We start from the raw sequence: 18461 nt of genomic DNA, 5'->3' as shown, positions 1-18461 counted from the left end.
CGGATAGACGTCGGCACCACTCGCCGCTGCACCAAAGACCGTATCGTGTCTCTGCGAACGAACGTCATCATCGACAAAACGGTGGCCGACGTAATTCAGCTTGGCGTCCTTGGGCCTGCGCCTCACCACTGCCACAATAAAGATGGCTCAATCCCTTTTCGCGTTGACTGTCGGCGCCTGGATAAAATCACCTGGAAGGACCACCCAAGGCGGTCTGTCTAGTCGAGCGTCTCAATCGGACGCTCAGCGACATTTTGTCAATGTACGTGCACGTAGCTGCAGATCATCTCAAATGGGACGCATTGCTACCTTTCTTCACGCAGGCGTACAATACCAATAGGCCGAACATTACGGCTTTGTCGCAATTTTTACTATTTCATGGACGTCATCTTCTGCCCTTGGCACAATTGTACTATCATTTGTTCTGTACATTTTTTCTAGTTTTGGTTTCTGCGCTGCGGATTGTGGTCGTACTTGCGCCTTCGTCTTCACTTAGATTTGTCTTTCCTAGTCACATGGACTACTGTACCTATATACGGGGCTCGCACAATACACTGGCTTTGGAACATGGGTGTTTGATTTGTGTCTCTCAGCTCTTCTTCTTAACTGCCGCGTCGGCCGACACAGCATTGGCGTAAGAGTATGGGATAGACCTAACGGAATAAATTTGGCATCGCCCAGTACCTGAGCCATCTGATAGCATCCGTCATCTCATAACTTAATCCTTCCCAGAGCTTCTTAGCTTCCTTCGTAGCAGAGTACAGCATAAAATTATTCCACATCGATGCATATTTTTCTGCTACAGCTTATTTTCTCCAAATTTTTCAACTCGTTCAGCAAGGTCGCCGCCTATTGAGCCACACCCGCTGACATGCCGCGTCGCACCCAGCTCGCACCTGAAAATCAGTAAGTGGAACGTATTCGTAAAGTGAACTTTACTAAACGAAGATACAAGTGGTAGGAATACATAAGAACGCCTACCTTCGGGCCACCCCTAACAATGATTGACAAGGAAGGAAATACATTTTCTACATCTTTCCAGTCTGCCACCGTGAGCATTGCGTTCTACATCAAATGTTTGTCATGTTCTCAGAATATTTTGTAACTTTTGAAGGATTAAAGACGGTACAAACGTCCAGTGTCAGCATGCATTCTTGCATTGAAGTTAGACCTACTGGTTGGCGTGTAGTTCTGTTCTGACTAGAGTTAGCGGGTACTCTACTACGCAGTAGTCCTGTCGTGTCCACTTTGTGCTTCTTCGAGAGGAATTTGTACGGCTCAATAAGCCTGCAGTAATCCGACAACATCGGTTGTGATTTTGAGCCATCCATATTTCACATTGTTGCGGCATGATTCTTCGACGAATATAGCAAGCATGCTTCAGTACTGGGAGATTTTCTTCAAATTTTAACTCTGACCAGGTCGCCGTGCGATAAGTCGCTACTTGATGTGTTGCCATCGCTAATATTCAGTTGATGTTTTCCGTTCAATGTCATCGCTTGAGGGGTTAGTCACGGCCTGTGCAGTCGATATTTTTCAGAACGAAGCATTTATTGCGATGGTTTTTGCAGCTTGTTTGCGGACGTTCGCCTCCTCCCCCCCTTCCAACCCATACGTCTTTCTAAGTGTCCGGGTCGATCAAATTTTATGCTTCAAGAATGGATACAAAGTTTTCAGTTTTCAGGTGTGCCGATACAGTGACCGCCGACAAGAAAGCCCTTTTACTTTACATTGTGGGAGCTCGCGCTCAAAGAACCTACTTCGCTCCTGCTGCGTCTCAAAATGAGACTGCTGCTACTTCGTCGACAGAGGCTGGTTACGCTATGGCACACGTTTACAAAAGCAGCTGTTGCGCCACTGCAAAAAGAATTCAAGGCGCCAGCCAACTTTGTTATATAATAATAATAATAAAGACAACACGTTACGATTCTGCGTTTATTCCAGGCAACTGAATAAATATTGCTAAGAAGGGCGTATACACACTCAACAGAAGGATAACTTGAGCGAGTTGTAGGTTGTTCATGGTGGTTTAGTGGGCGCTAATTAACAGACAAAGAGAAGTCCCGTGTTTTCTTTTCTTTGTCTGTGTGTTAATCAGCGCCCACCAAAACACCGTATACGCACTCCCCAGGATCGACGATGGGCTTGACCGACTCCGAGACGCTAGGTTCTTCTCTTCCTTAGATATGCAAAGCGGATATGGCAGATCGAGGTGGACGAGCGCAACCGCGAGAAAACGGCTTTCGTTACACCCGAGGTCTGTAAAAATTTAAGGTGCTCCTGTTTGGGCTTTGCTCCGCGCCGGTCACGTTTCAACGCATGATGGACACTGTGTTAGCTGATCTCAAGTGGCATCCGTGCCTTGTGTACCTGGAAGACGTGGTCATCTTTTCGTCCAGCTTCGAAAAACACTTGCAGCGATTGCGCATTGCCCTTCAAGCTCTCCAGTCTGCGCAACTATCAAGCCAGAGAAATGTCACTGCGCCTTCGGGGAGCTCCTTTTCTTGGACATGTCAACGCGCAAGCTGTTCTCCCAGACCCCGGCAAGACTTCCGCCGTCTCCATTTTCCCACGCCCAAGTGACAAGAAGGCTCTCCGACGTATTTTGGGCCCCTGCTCGTATTACCGCCGCTTTGTTAAAGATTTTTCTCGCCTAACTGCGCTATTTACAGCCTTGACTCGAGATGACACACCCTTTTTATGGGGGAGTTCCCAAGACGAAGCCTTCTGCGGACTCCGCCGCCGCCTCCAAAGTCCACCAATACTAGCTCATTTTGACGAGAATACATGCAAAGATATCCACACTGACGCCAGCAATGTCGGCCTCGGAGCGATCCTCATACAGTGACAGGACGGGGCATAACGAGTCATCGGCTACGTGAGCTGCACACTTTCTCGGTCGGAAAATAATTATTCGATGACTGAAAAAGAGTGTCTTGCCGTCATCTGGGCTCAGAATAAGTTCCGACCATACGTCTACGGGCGACCGTTTCGTATTGTCAGCATCATCACTCGCTATGCTGGCTATCCAGCATTAAAAATCCTTGGACAGATGGAGCCTCCGGTTTCAAGAGTACGAAGTGACAGTCGTGTATAAGTCGGGTCGGCAGCAACAAGACGCGGACTGTTTATCCCTAGCGCCCGTGGAACCGGCTATGCAAGACATCACAGAAGATAGCCCTATTATTTGCGCCATTAGCGTCTTCCGTATAGCGCAGCTTCAACGGACCGACTCTGAGTTGACGCCACTGATTGAGTACCTTGAGGATGTTACTGCTAGTGTACCTCGTGTGTTTCGCCGTGGGCTGCGGTCCTTCACTCTGCGACGTGGAGTACTCTACAAGCGCAACTTTGACAGCACCAGGGAGACGTTTCTGCTTGGTTTGCCATCCCAGTTACGGTTCGACATCTTGAGCGCTTGTCATGATGAACCATCCGCCGGCCACTTGGGGGTCACACACTGGCAAAGGTCCGGCTGAAGTATTACTGGCCAAATTTACTCCCATCAGTGCGTAAATACGTAACAACATGCCGCGATATACAACGGCGCAAATCTCCCCCACTGAAACCAGTTGGCTTTCTGCAGCCCATAGCACCTCCAAGACCCCTTTTCAACAAACTGGCATAGACCTCCTAGGCCCTTTCTCGAAGTCATCCACTGGAAAACGGTGGATTGTGGTCGCGACGGATTACTATTGACACGGTACGCTGAAACCGCGGCTGCTGATCGAAGTCGCCGAATTCTTTGCCGAAAACATCGTCCTTCATCATGCAACTCCTGCAGCTATCGTTACCGACCATGGAGCTGCATTTATGGCCCGCTGTACTGAAGCTCACGCACACCGGCCATAGACATACAACAGCCTACCACCCACAGAATAATGACTTGGTGGAACGCCTCAACAGGACCTTGACCAATATGATTTCCATGTATGTTGATGTCGAGCACAAAACATGGGACCAAATTCTTCCATACGCAACATTCGCGTATAATACCGCGCAGCAAGAAACGACGCGGTTCACTCCGTTCTAGCTAGTCTTCGATCGCCAGGCTGCCGCACCCATGGATACTATATGCTACCCGTGGACTCCCCTGACAGAGACTGAATTTGACTTCGACGTCGCCACTTATGTTCAGCGCGCGGAAGAAGCGCGGCAACTGGCCAGACACCGTATTCACCGCCAGCAGCAGATCGATGCTGACCACTACAACCTTGGACGCCGCTACGTTACCTACAACCCGGGCGACTATGTGTGGATCTGGACGCGGCCGTTCGTCGCCGCGGGCTGTCCGAAACGTTACTGCGCCGATACTTCGGCCCTTACCTTGTTGTCCGCCGCCTCAGCGACGTAACGTGTTGCACCAGCCTCGCCAGCTCGTTCATCGCACAACAAGCGCAGTGATGTTGTGCATGTGGTGCGAATGAAGCCATACTGCGAGCGACCCCCCCCCCCCCCCCCGAGTGGATTTCAGGCTGCATGTAGTCTATTCCGTTATGTCAGACTCGTGGGGTAACTCTTGAACGCTTTTTCTCCCCGCTCTGCTGTCTGACGGTAACACCGCATCGAGGCGATGCCCCAGAAGAAGGAAGTTACACGTGCATTAGAGGTAGAAGAAGGGGCGCAATCGGTAGAAGTAGACGACGTGGAAGTGTAGCCCCGTTCTCGGTGTCTTCGTTCAGCGGCTACAGTAGTCCTTCTGTTTAGCAACTGTTACAATATTTCCTACAACACGAAAGTGCAAGAAAGAAAAATGGCCTTTTGTTAGCGGCAACAAAAATATGCTTCAGCAAACTGAAGCACATCGCTGACCGCCGAAATGTCCACTGATAGCTGTATCTCGGTCAGGCGACGCAGTGCACGAAGTGTAGCTGTGACGAATACATTATATGTTATAACCGCTAAAAGAAATTACGCTGCAAAAATAGTAGCCAGGTCCTGTATTACACAATTATTCCGCTCCCTTTGATGCAGCATTTTTATTATGAGACAACTGAACTGCCTTTTGTTCGTAGCTTCCTTGTGTGATTACATATTGAAAACGCTAGTGGCTTCACTGAGTCGAAATCCACCTGTAGCTTGCGAAGCTAAAATATGCAGTATGGCAAGCATTATTGCGCCAGACACCTATGGATGTCGCAAGAACTACATGCTTTCTAATAAAACAGCCAGCCGTGGTGACTTAAGATATCCTCAGATGAGTCTACAAACCATTGAAGCCTAAAAAAAAGGCGGAACATTAATCGCACCACCTGAGAAGCAGAGAAAAGATTCAGCATGCTTAGCAATGCATCAACTACCACATCAATTTCAGCAACTGGGAAAACGATGCAAACTGCGAAAGAGCGGAGTTACGTGAAGAAAAAGAACATTACGTCGCCAATAAGGACGCCAGCTATTGGTGTTTTGGAGATCCTCAAAATCAGCCATGTGCACCCGAGTTTATCAGTGTATTGGAGAAGGTAACCAAATCCGAGCTTTTATATTGAGATCTTTTGCTGTAAACCAGCTCACTTAGAGTATTCGACCGCTGCATTTATATCGCGAAATAAAGGCAACAATTTTTTTTTTTCAACAAAAGCCGGCGTTGTGTTTAGCGCACTTGTGTAGGGCACCGATTGGACCTAGGGTGGTTCCAGTCTTTGCAGGGACAATTTATTTTCGCTCTCAATTTTTGCCCAGTTTTAATGCGGTGGTGGTGAAAGACTTTTATTGGTACAAAAAGAGTTTCTACAAGGAGGTATGATTGAACCGGCCCTTAGGGGGCCGCCCTCTCAAGCACCTGATGGGGTACCTAGTATGTGAGCCCAGTGGCGTCGGCCACTGCCCGGGCGCACTCAGCCGGGGGGGGGGGGGGGGCACTCAGCTGGGCCTTTACGTCAGAGCGACCGAGCAGGGTCGCCTCCTAGCACACAAAGTGCAGAAAGCTGTCCTAGAAAGGTCAGAATACTTGAGAACTGCCAGGCCCATCAAAGTATTAATACAAAGAGAGAGCAGAAGCCGTTCCTTTTGAGTGGCCTTTACACGGGCAGGGATATTAAAGGCCATGGCCAGATTGATGTAAAACAAAGGTCTTGGAAATAGTATGCCGGAGTGAATTCGAGCTCGCGATAATCAGGGTCTGAAGGGTATGCCCTGTGAGAAAGCGACCGGGCGGTAGTATCAGCTGCCTCATGTCTCTCAAGGCCTGTATGAGCAGGAGCCCAAACGATATACCTGTGAGCGAGGTCCACGGTGTAGACGCTGTTTTTGAGAAGGCGGTAGGCTAGGTCCAACTGCTAGGCTAGGCTAGGTCCATCGCTCCAACTGGCTGAGCGGTGGGCTTCCAAGCTCAGCCAGGGAGTTATGGATGCCCATGTGAAGAAGGCGTTCATTGGAGGTGTAGCGGGTAAGTGGACGGTGGCCTTGTACGCCTGTCGAATAAGGCCTCATTCTCACAGCCGGTTTTTCTCTCCTCCGTCGCCTCCGTCGCCTCGGCGCTCGCCCGAGAAGAGGAGTGAATGGTGCCAGTACTCCCCGAAATCGGGTGGCCGGCGCCGTGGGGTTTCGCTCCAAGGCGCCGCCGGTCCGGCGAGCGGCGGACTCCGCCCCACGAAAGACGGACCAGTGAGCGCGCTCGCTTTTCTCACGTGACTCAACGTCATGGCTTGCGTGTCGCGACCGAGCGAGCGCCGGCGGAGCGGCCGCGCGGCCATCGCGGGCTCGCATGCAGACGGCTGTGCGCGAGCACAGAGAAAAAAAAAAGCGGGGGTTGCCCTCCTGTTTGGCGCCCCGCGAAGCGCGCGCTGACAAGAAGACAACAGCTGCCGTTTCTTTTTTTTTTTTTGTTTTAATGCACCGGGTGTCGCAGCTAAACATGACCTCCTGCAAAACTTAACGATATTTCAGTTGTATGTTTGAATGGGTGTATCAAAAGAAATTTTGCAAGTTCTGGCGACTCATTCCTTTATTGATGACAGAGTTATTATATATATTCCTATAGATTTCTTCGATTTCGCTGACTGCCATGAGTAATAATATAGATGTGCGCATTCATGCTGAGCTTGGATACTGGCTTGATATATATATCGGTACCTATTTGTTGTTCCGTAGTACGTGCGGTGTTTGTACTGAGGCTGACATAAAAAGGCATTCCAACTCTGAACTGCTGCGAGAAGCCGCGACACTAAAAGCGGAATATAAGAGACGGGTAATTTTTTTTTTATCTGAGATGCTGAGGTAACACTATTTTCAAGTAGCATAATTGGAATTTCACTCCCTTTCATTTTGGAGCTACGCAAACGGTACCTCGTTGCAAATAGTTAATCTGGTAGTTTTTCTCACCAACCTAAGTCAATCCAAACGCAGAACAGGTTCTTGACAAACTGAAATCATGTAAAGCATGCGGCTCACAAGTTAAGCTAAGAGCCATTATATAGACACAGCCAGAACCAAAAACAAGTACGGAGTGGCAAACAAGGTTCGAGGCAGTAAAGAAGAAATCAAAACGACTGCCACACAGGTGAATAAGGGAAAGGAAGAGGTAATGGGCGAGGTGAGGAAAGGAGCAGAGGACAAAACTGAACAAAGAAAAGAGAGAGAGAGAGAAAAAAAATGCAAACAGCGGGTAAATGGCGCGGCAAGAAAACTTCGCCAAGGGGAGGAGGTCTAAGAAAGCAAGTAAAGAAAAAGCATATCAATGGGGAAAAGAAATGCAAGAAAAGGTCGCAATCTCCCCGCAAGACAGAGAACCCTTTAAAAAAAAAAAAAAAAAAAAAAGCTGTGACGAAATTGCGTTTCAAGAGGAAGCCACCGCTTTTGAAACCGCGCATTGCTTGCACTTGCAGGCGATAGCGAAATATTAAGCGCTACCTTAATATCACGAATGGTGATATCGACAGGAACGTTTCATTGCTGGTGAACAATGCTTATATTGATAGCATTCTTGAGTTGCGTGGAGTTGCGTACAGCTATTGAAGCACCAAAGCACAAGAGGCTAACAAAAAATGCCGATTTTATTTAATTTTGCAATATGCAAGACGTCACAGCTAACCTCGACTTCCGACAGATTTGCGTGAAATATTTCAGTCGGCGCCATTCTAAGTTGATTTTTTAATACTTGTATCAAAACCATCTTGCCATGTTGTCGCGAACAATTTTTATTGATAGAATAGTTCATTACGCTTTCTGTGATTGTGCTGATTGCGAAGAATAATTTTATTGGAGTGAGCATAACTTTCTGCGGTTTAATATATGCTTGCTATAATTATACTCATTTGTTTTGGCACAGTACGCGTGGTGTTTGTACCGTTACCAAAGCTGAGATGAAAACGCTTTCTAGCTCCAAACTGCTGCTAGAGCACGTGAGACAGCACGCTTCTTTTTTTTTTCCCCCGTACAGACGCAGAGTACACAACTTCCACCGCTGCAGGGAGGGCAGCCGCCCTTCGTATTTTTTTTTTTTCTTGCAGGAGAAAAAAAAAGCGCTCTGACGTAGAGTCACGTGGGAGCGGCGAAGCCCCGCCCGAACAGGTTTGACGGCGTCCGGCGGCCCTTTCTGTTTGAACATCGCGCCGCTCCATCCGTCGTGCGGTGTCCCCCGCCGGTGCCGCCGCGACGGAGAGGAGCACCGGCTGTGAGAATGAGGCCTAAGGCGTTTCTCCCTCCGGCCGCGTGAGGAAAAGGTAGGGGAGGGAGTACACAACACGGCTCTGGACAAATGCCTGTACCAGGCGTCTGAGGTCATGCTCGCTCATATGCCACGTTGACGGTTGGCTATGTGACGAATGAGGCGGATTGTTTGATGAACCTTCACTGTTAGCCTCTGTGCGACATCTAGGAGGTCAGAGTATGAGAAGCTCCGATTTTGTAGGGGAACAAGCCAAGCCGACGTTTGTGGGGATTCATCATCCCCTGCCCCATTATAACGGCCGCGCGTAATTACATGCGTGATTACGCGCGCTGGTAGAGATGTCGACGGAGGAGAGGGCACGCTGGCCACCCGCCGCCGCCTCCCGGGCCCTGCGGCGAAGCTGCCGCGGGCATCCCTCTTTCCTGCCGGCGTAACCCGGAGACCTCCTCTCCCGTTCCGAGGGAAGAGCGCCTCTGTCGATACTCCCTGGATGTCTTTTGGCGGTTAAGCGTGCACGCCCGCGGATCAGCATTTTCCGTCGGGAGACCGCCGCGTTCATCCTCTGCTCCCGGTTAAGCGCGCACTTACCGCCGCGGGCCTTGAGCACGAAGCCGCCACCAGGTGAGCAGACTACTTATCACTCCTTGTGCGTGGTTCCCCCTTAGGTGGTTTGATTTCAACCCCGTACGCGGCGTTCGCTCGCTACACGACGGTTGTTCTTGAATGTACTTTCCTTGCCGTTATTCGAGCACAATAAACTGTTCGAGTACGTAACTCGGTGTTTGTCCCCTCTGGCTTGAACCCGCCGCAGTGGCGACTTCTCGCACCGCGGGTTGGGGGTCACAGATCTGTCTGTTAGGGCTGCACATCGGGGCTAGAAGGCGACTGTAGCTTCTAGCCCCCCCCCCCCCCAGTCAAAAAATAAATGGGTCTAATTGGGACGACCAGTCAGATTGAATTGGTTCGGCCAATCCCAAATGGTTTGTCCAATGGGTAGTCCAACCCAACTGGTTTCTTTACTCCATGGGAAGCCCAATGGGTTTCTTCAATCCCAACTGGGATGCCCAGTTGGTTTCTTCATTCCCAATTGGGACGCCCAGTTGGTTTCGTGACTCTCAATTGGGAACGAAGAAAACAATTGGACGTCCCAATTGGGAGTGAAGCAACCAACGGGTATCCCAATTGGGATTTAATAAACCCATTGGGCTAATTGGGAAACCCAATGGATTTCTTCAATCCCAATTGGGCTGCCTTCACTCCCAATTGGGACGCCCAATTAAAACCAATTGGGCTTCTAACTGGGCTTCCCACTGGTTCTAATAATTGGTCCTAAGGAAATATTCCCAATTGGGAAAGTCAGGTGAGTGACATCCTTGACTGAGATGTGCACATTTGTACATATCTCTATAAAAAGACAACAGTGAAAATTTTAAATTCTTATAAAACGTATATGCCGCTTAATCTTATCAATTGATCTTATTATGTCCACTTAAGTGCAGGCATAATTAAATAAGTTACCTCGGAATAACAGAATTGTGTCATTGGTCCCAGCAGCCCTTTTCAACGAATGGCATATATAAGTATGCAAAGTGTCCTGTGCATATATCAACTGAATCTTTTAGTTGTTCCGTGTGTGTGATGCATGCTTCTCGTATGATTTCTGTAAAAACTTGTAATTTCATTCCACTTGTATAAAAGTCGGCTCCCCTGTACCTTCTCGACAGAAAACATGGAAATTACATCTCCATTCTTTTTTTTTTAAGCTATGTGAGTTTAAACCATTTGGGCTCAGTGGGTATGCCATTTCAGTTCAATTGGTGAACCATTTGGTCTTCATGGGTGACCCATTATTTCCAATCGGAAGCACCAATTCATATCAAATGGTCAACCCGATGGGTGGCGAAAACACAATTGGTTTTTGACCAATTCATTTCAATTGGGAGATTCCTAATTGGACCCATTGAATGGATCCATGCAAACCTCAACTGTTGGAAAAGCAGCTTGTTTGGATTCAGAGGAGTGGTTGCAATTGTTTGAAACATCTTGGCAAGACAATGCTGCCCACAAGGGCTGGTCTGGCCTGGGAAGAGGCAATCGTTGTAGGCCTGCCGAGCTGTGGTGGCCAGGCACACAGTGGTCAAACGCTGACCCTTTGAGAAGAACAGCATTTGACATCCTATGCAAAAGTCGTTCATGGCACAGCACACTTGTGTTTGTTGGGGAATGGCGGATTTCAGTAGGCATGGGTGGTTGAAATACTGTGCGTGGCTTGAAGAAAACCAGTCTTCACTCAAGATAAGCGGTACGGGATTATTTTTAAGGGCAGCTGCTTCAACCAAACCAGTGATGGGCCCAACAGAAATCTTCAAGCAGATGGCACCAGCAGGAGTTACTGATGTTCCTCCGACGACGACTAAGGGAGCTCTTGTCCAGGGCAGGAGAGGCAAAGAGCTGACTAGGTGGCATGAAGTTAGTGTTACTTTAGATCCACTGTCAGAAAATGCGTCGACTTGGCCATCCCGGCAATAATGGCACTGACAAGGGCACGCTGAACCAGTGATCCATCAAGGGTCTCAGAAAGGCTGCTGTGGAGAGCTCGGGAAGGATACATGGTAGACTTTGAAGCAGTGGATTTTATTGGGCACTTGGATGCGAGATGTCCTTTTTGACGACACTGAAAACACAGCGTCTGCCATGTTCTGGTCAGGGCGGTAGGCAGGGGCACCGTGCTCAGTGGAGATATTGTGCTAGCGAGCATCTCGTTGGTCTGACGGGAGAGTTGAAATGCACTGTGGCCGGTCGATTCTGTCTGACCAAGACTGGGAGTTTATGCGCTCTGTGCTGCGTTATGGCCTGGGCACTGGTACTTTGGCACCTGAACTCTGTGTGCGTGAGTCGGAGAGATGAATGGCTTAATGTCCAGTCAAGTTGCGTAGCTATTTCCATATATGCTGCGACTGTGGTTGGACGTTGTGCAGCAATGGTAGTAGCCAGATTTGCATCGGCAATGCCTTGAAGGGCATACTCGATGCGCTGAGGGTCAGTGAGGGCGACTGGACAACCAGATATTAGCTTGAACGGTGCAGCACAAGCGAAGCGGCAAAAGACGAGCAGCGCGAAATGTTCTCGAAAGAGCAAGCGAGCTACTCACTCTGTCGGCCGGTCAGCACAAGTAGCGAAGAGGCGAGATGTCTCAGGTGAAGAGGGCGAAAGGCTTCATAGGGTAGGGAGGCAGCAATATGGCGGGCGGGAGAAGCGAACGGGACAAAGAGGAAGGCGAGTTACTTCGTCAGGCGGGCGAGTGGTGACGTTTTCGGCATGGCTCGAGGTCGACTGCGCCAGTTGTGAGGGCATGGGTGAGGACTTAAGGCTGAGAAATAGCTGGGCTGAAGTTGGGCGAGGCGTTCGGCATTGAACAGGCTCAGGTAACGAGCCATGATGCCCCAATACTCAGCTTCACGTCTCTGCACCGAATAGCGTTTTAAACTAACACTCGCACACACACCACACAAGGCTTGGCCTCGGTGGAGCTGTAAGCGGTAGGTGGTGCCAGTGATTTGCTCACACTATAAACAAATAAAACGCAAAATAGCCAAAGCGCCAGTAGATTTGGTAAGGAAACAGGCAAATTAGCCTTAGGCTTGCCAGTGTTGATAAAGTGATCGGCGCGGCTGCTGGTGCCATCCATATTTTCCTTTTGTTCGAGTTGTTTTGCGTGCTTACGCAGAACGAGTCTTGGGTGAATTGGAGCCATACCCGCGGTATACATATGCGCCTGTAGGCGCTACATTGAGGAGATGCAGCCGCTCTCATCTTCCTTCATTCTAGAACACTACACCTCCACAGCCGAACTCCAGCACTCAAGCGGCGCCGCCGCCGTTGCTTCGAGTCCGGAAATCATGCCGGCAATGCTCTCCTTCACTTCGCGTTGCGTCAGGAGGAAAGATGAGAACGAGAGAAAGAACAGCATGCGTCTCCGTTGCTAGGCAATGACCAGGCACAGAGCAGACCCATGTAGAACATACTGCAGATAACCTCGCCCATCTGAAAAGCTACTTAATTTCTTGACTGGTGAGGCTGGCTTTAGCTTGGAGTGATAAACTGGGCTCCATGCCTTGTGAACTGTTGCTGAAGCTAGTTTTGGCAGGTGGAGAGATTCGCCATTTTTCCAATTAAATGAAGAGATTACATTACATAACCATCACCAGTATAGTTTCTTATGAAGATGTAAAGAGGGAGACACTGTGAGACTTCAGTCAATTTTTTAGGTATGTAGTAACATATCAGCAAAAACACTAGTAATGTTTCCAAAGAGCAATCTTTCAGCCCGATGTATGTATGTACTTTCCCATTTCCACAAGCCTTATTGACCCTTTAAACCAGTGAATAAAACTTGCACATGAAGCCAATAGCTCCACCAACTCAATCATAGGGGGCAGTCCCATCATCAGCCATCTGATTGAAAACATAAAGGTAGGAAGGGCATCAGTGCTTTTCTCTGGTGCTTGTTGAGAAAGTAAGGATGACACCACTACATGGCGGAGGCCAGCAAATGACCGCAGAACCTCGTATGTGCCAGGTTGCTCAATTTCTGTACCAACTGGCTTGTTCAATGCAGAGCAAGCCTGAACAGCAGATTACTTCTGAACGCTGTAGTCTTCATTACTCTGGGAGCAGGCAAGCCCAACTGCAGACCAGGAGTTGTTTTGTAAAATCCACTTTATTTTCCACTTTGTCACTTTGCTTGAGATGAGATTCGATGAGTAAATTGCAGGTGCCTGAAAATAAAGCCAAGAAAAAAATAGAAAAAAAAGGTATTAGCAAGGATAGAAAGAAGCTAGGGCTTTTTCAATTTGGCTGCACTTCCCACAATAGTTCAAGAAATGCAGCACTTTCATATTCTGCAAACGTGAGCCTCTCATGCAGCATGGATTCTCGCCTCGCTCTTACCAGATGGAAGAAAAGTGCTGTAAGAAAGAAATATCTGCACATAATTCAGAGAAAATATGACTGTGGATTTATTAAATGACCATTATTTCATTAAAGAAAGCAGGGCACAGCAGTTAGCCATGTCATCTTGGTAAATCGAAGAGTACATCTACAGTCTAGCGAGCAAAATTCCGGTTCACTTCCTCAAATCACATGCAGGTGCAATGTGTCAAATAGCTTTGCTGATGAAAACGGCAGTTTTCTTGGATCGGTCGTGGACAACACCTCGGTGCAATTTGCTGCTGTGTGCAGTTTTCCACACAGTTCGGGCTGTTGGCAGCTCCTGTCAAGGGGCAGCAAGCAGCTTATTGCAACGTGGCGGCGATATTCTTGGCAAATCAAAGAGTAGCCCTGCACATACTCATGCCTTCTGGAAGCAGCTCAGAGCCATACTGCACTTGCACTGTCCGGCACAAGAAACTTGCAGCGCTTCCATGGGACTTTCCAGATAGCTAGACTGAACAGACCTGCACACGAGGCTAGATGCCCCATCAGGAACCTTTCAGGTCAACAAAATACAGGCAGCCTGTGCATAGCTACAGAAGTGAAAACAGTTCTTTCCCTGCAGCAAATGCATCAGCAAATCTCAGTATGCACCTTGGATTCAAATCAAGTCAGCAGCATTGAAAACAAAGCAGTTTATTTCAATGTTACCTTCTTTTTTCGCTTCACAGTATCACCTAATTTTGCCATCATACAAGAAATAATTTTTTTAACCAGTATATAAAAGTAATCAGAAGCGCAAATCATAGTGAGACAAAGGTTTGCAAAACATTACAATTCAGTGTGGGGGCTAGCAGCCACAAAAACCCCGCATTCCGATCTAAGCCATAATTATCTGTCTAGGCGTCAGTGATGCTGTGGGCATCTCATGCATACTGGTGCTTTTCAAGTATTTCGAACAAACCAAATTCAAGTGGTTCCCTTGCTATATAATGGTAATTAAACCTAGCTCGTTGGGACGCTTCCTGCAAAGACATATACATGCACATTCTCTGTGGTATGCCAATGTTGGAAGTGGCTTAGTTCAGTTACAGATGCCTTATTTTAATCAACTTTCAGCCCCAAATGGTAGAACATCTACCAACTACAAAAACAAATGGGAAGCTTGGTTATTCGCGGTACTGTTGCAGCTGTTATATAGCAAGTCAAAGAAAAGTCCATATGAAATCGGCTACTAGCTGTATGCGTATGAAAACTTGCAGTTGTGCATAAACCCTATGCTGTTCATTAAATGTAACTGAATAAATGTAACCTCTTTATACTAAAGTTTCAAACCAGCAAAAATCTTTTCTATATCAGGGTCTTTACTTATTGATAGTTGGTGATGACATGGCCCTGAAGGTGCTGTCTGGTAATTCAATGGCCACTTACTAAAGATGTCTTGGTGCTTTATAAAAACCACACTCTAATATACCTTCCATCCTCTCTATAGTCTCTCTGTGCCAGTTTCTTTTTTTCACCTAATAATTTTTGGTTTATATCTTGTGGAAGTACCTCTTCAGCATAAATACAATGTGGCTACGAATACTACTGAATTTGATTCCATGTGAAAACCCAAGCCTTGCATTACCACTGCATCATCTTCCGTTGTTTCCATCATTTAAGAGGCAACAGATGAGAAATGTGTCGACAGTCAAGTGCTGCAAAACAGCAAAGGCTGCGCCTCCACATTTTGTGACCGCTGCCTCGTGCTTCGCGCTGCACAGTACTGCAAATGTTTGGCCGTTTCTTCCTTTCGCTATTTCTCACTGCTTTTCCTCTCGTTTACTTTCTGAATGAACCGCGCCACTTTCTTAGCACATTCTTAGCAAGGTTTACTTTTTACTTCCTACGTGCCGAATGCTTTCCCTCACGGCTCCAAAGCCAATGTAATGTTGGCTTCTCAGAGCTGGTAAGCCTGGTGGTAAAGCCATTTTAAAAAATAAAGATTTCCCTCAAGATTCTAGGTAACACGTGTGCAGCGATTTCACTTCGCGGAAAGCATGTTGCTGCGGCCAGATGCCCTTCAGTACAACCAATTTTATAAAAAAATGTCTTTACAATAATGGTGAAGAAATGTATTGTTGTCTATGGAAGGCAAATTGCGACTTCAGTTTGACTTTACTATAGTGGGGTTATATTACTTAGGTCTAAACAATTTTTTTCATTACAGATGCATCACTGCGCTCATTGCAGACAGCGTTGGTAGTGCCATTGAGGCAGCTGCGCCAAACTCGTGCATGATGTGTATGTACTGAAGTTGGCAGTAAAAAGCTGCAAAGCGAAAATGGGCACGCTATCATTTTTTTCAAAACCACAGAGGATAAATCAGTCATGCATGAGCACATAGGGTGGCAACCTTCCCTCGTCTCACATTCACCGCTACTCTTGGCTGCTGGAATAGCATTTCGATGTAGCCTTGTACAACTGCATTAAAAACCACCAATTTGTAGAGCATGTAGCAGGACGGTGCTCACGTTCCATTTTCAGCCCGAATGTCTGCTCTTTGTAGGCCATTGCTATGACAGTGAAGAGCATACTATTATTGCCAGCCCCTTAAATGGCAATGGGCCAAGCTAGTCCATCCTACTTAAATCCCAGATGGCACTTTTCACGGCCACACAAAACCAGGTGTTTGCAACAACAGTGCGCGCTTGCGTCTATGTCATGCCAAAAAAATGAGCCTTCAACTAAAAACGGCCTCCACAGTATTGCTGGCACCAATTTTGGTCCAAAAAATCAAACTTCTCGACCCCAGAGAGTCTGAAATATCAGTCGTGAAGATGTACACGTTCCTATGGGGCTGACAGTTGGAGCCCAAAATATCTCACAAGTCCGAATTATTGGAGTCTGAAAAATCGGTTGGCTACTGTAGATGGGAAGATAACCGAACACCAAAGTCAGGACAAAGCTCTTTTCTTGTCAATTTTCTAACGGCCTAACCATAACATGGATACAAAACAAATTTGGTCGAGACATTTAAGAGTGCTTAGGTGCGCTAATGTGAAATCATGAACATGACTGCAGAGGTCCCAGGAGTCTCTTCACATTGCTACTTACACTGCTGAAACGAATGACTCTCCCGCTTATATGCAAACACACACAGACTGGAATTTCTCACAAAGATTGTTGGTTGGCAAGTAACACTCGGGTGATGAACTGACAGATGCTTCAAACCAGACTTCAGTAGTTGCTGTTGCACTGCTGACAGAATCGAGACTTACTCTAAGAATGCACAAGTTCCTTCAAAACATGAAATGCCGACCTGGAATTGCAGCTTTAGTGAATGCAGTACCGTGCATGAAAGAAGTGGCACAGCCTGCAGACAATGTGAAGAAGACATCCACCTACAGACTAAGTCAATGTGGATAGTCCACTTTCTACGTGTGTACTGATGCTTGAATGAGAGGAGGAACGCACGAGAAAGTGCATAACTGGCATCCTTGAAACGAGAGTCGTACAATGACCCCGGACTCTCGCCACTACTTCACTCGCTTGCATGCTTCAAAGGCCACATATGTCCCTTTTTACAAGCATCCAATCTCTTCGTGCTACTGCAGAACAGACCGTGAAAGTGGCACACCACAGATGGGTCTTTCGATCAATGGAGTTGATAAAGCTTCCACTTTAAAAACTAGTGCAGAGGAAGATACAACAATTTGGCAAATAAACTTGTTATACAGTAAAAGCTCGTTAATTCGATCCTCACGGGACTGGGAATAAAGTTCGAATTATCGAATGGCCTCGAAAAAACTGACAAGAACCATTTGCATTACAGTAAATGTACCATATTTAGTCGCGTAACGAACTCGCTCGCATAATCAACCCACCCAGCCCCGATTTGTTCCTACGAATCTGAAAAAAGAGAAAATAAAGGCGTCAGTCATTAGCGCGTCCCTCCGTTGTTTCGCGCTGTCACGATTTCTTGGCAGTGAGACAAGATGCTGCGCAGCCATAACGGCATGTTTATCTTTTGACTTTAGCTCCAGGAGGGAGGAGGGAGGGGAGGAAGTGAACTTGGCAAAGTGCCAGCGCTTGTCCAGTTGTGCGAGCCTCGTTTTCAGTATGTTCGCTTTATCATGCTATGAGCGACTGGGACAGGTGCCCATCTACTGCCACTCCGATCATCGGAACGCGCGATAGCAGCAAGCGGCTTTTGAAGCGAACGTTGCTAAAAGCCCGCGTCATGATCGCGGCTGACTCACTTGCTTCCATTGACAACTGATGGGTGGAAGGATGGACGGCTATTGCAAAAAAAAATAAATAAATAAATAAAAGTTTAACCCATAGTGCCCGTCCAAGATCATAGCCTTTCATGGACGTTGGCTCGAACCATGCCGACAGTACTTATCCCTATTTCTAAATTAACAGGGTTGGAATTAACGAGTATTTAGTTGCGAGCTACGGAAGTTGCGCAGGAGAGAGAGCAGGCAGCCGCCGCCGCGACCATGCACTGATCTTGCCGCGGCCGCCGTTCCCTCCCTCCAACGCCACCGGTCGCCGCGCCGGTCATGGCGCCATTTAAGTTTTACCCACTCTTCCATGGTTTTACTTGGTTCCATCTTCTGTCCCCGTTTTGGACGTGCGAAGCCTCTAATTATGCCTTCCAATCGCTGAGGTGTTTCTTTACTTTCTTTTTTTTTGCGCGTGATGTGCACCAAGCTGAGCAGACGCGGCGGCGCATAGTTCAAATTATCCGTAGCGGAACCGACTAGCGTTCAAATTAACAGGCTTTTTTATACACAGATCTCCATGGAGCTTGGCCGGACTAAGTAGTGTAGTTCGAATTATCCGAAAATTCAAATTATCGGGGTTCGAATTAATGAGCTTTCACTGTATATTATTTGTTTTATTATTTAACAATTACTTAAAGAGTCTA

At 47.5% G+C, this 18461-nt stretch overlaps 1 protein-coding gene across 2 annotated transcripts in view; it reads right to left on the bottom strand.

Moving 5' to 3' along the window:
• Nucleotides 1–13312: 13312 nt before the first annotated feature.
• The window catches only part of LOC146192642 (mediator of RNA polymerase II transcription subunit 30-like), a 108058-nt gene continuing 102909 nt past the window's right edge, over nucleotides 13313–18461 (bottom strand). For both annotated transcript variants that reach the window (XM_084602540.1, XM_084602541.1), the window contains exon 6: nucleotides 13313–13389. In XM_084602540.1, coding sequence (XP_084458666.1) covers nucleotides 13347–13389 — 43 coding nt within the window. In that variant the 3' untranslated portion in view covers nucleotides 13313–13346. The remainder of the gene's footprint in view (nucleotides 13390–18461) is intronic.

Source organism: Amblyomma maculatum, chromosome 4, assembly GCF_055883805.1.
Source record: "Amblyomma maculatum isolate TAMU_Amacu chromosome 4, ASM5588380v1, whole genome shotgun sequence".
In the NCBI taxonomy this organism is placed as follows: Eukaryota; Metazoa; Arthropoda; class Arachnida; order Ixodida; family Ixodidae; genus Amblyomma; species Amblyomma maculatum.
Note: the sequence above shows the minus strand (reverse complement) of the source record. Positions and strands in the feature narration are given on the sequence as shown.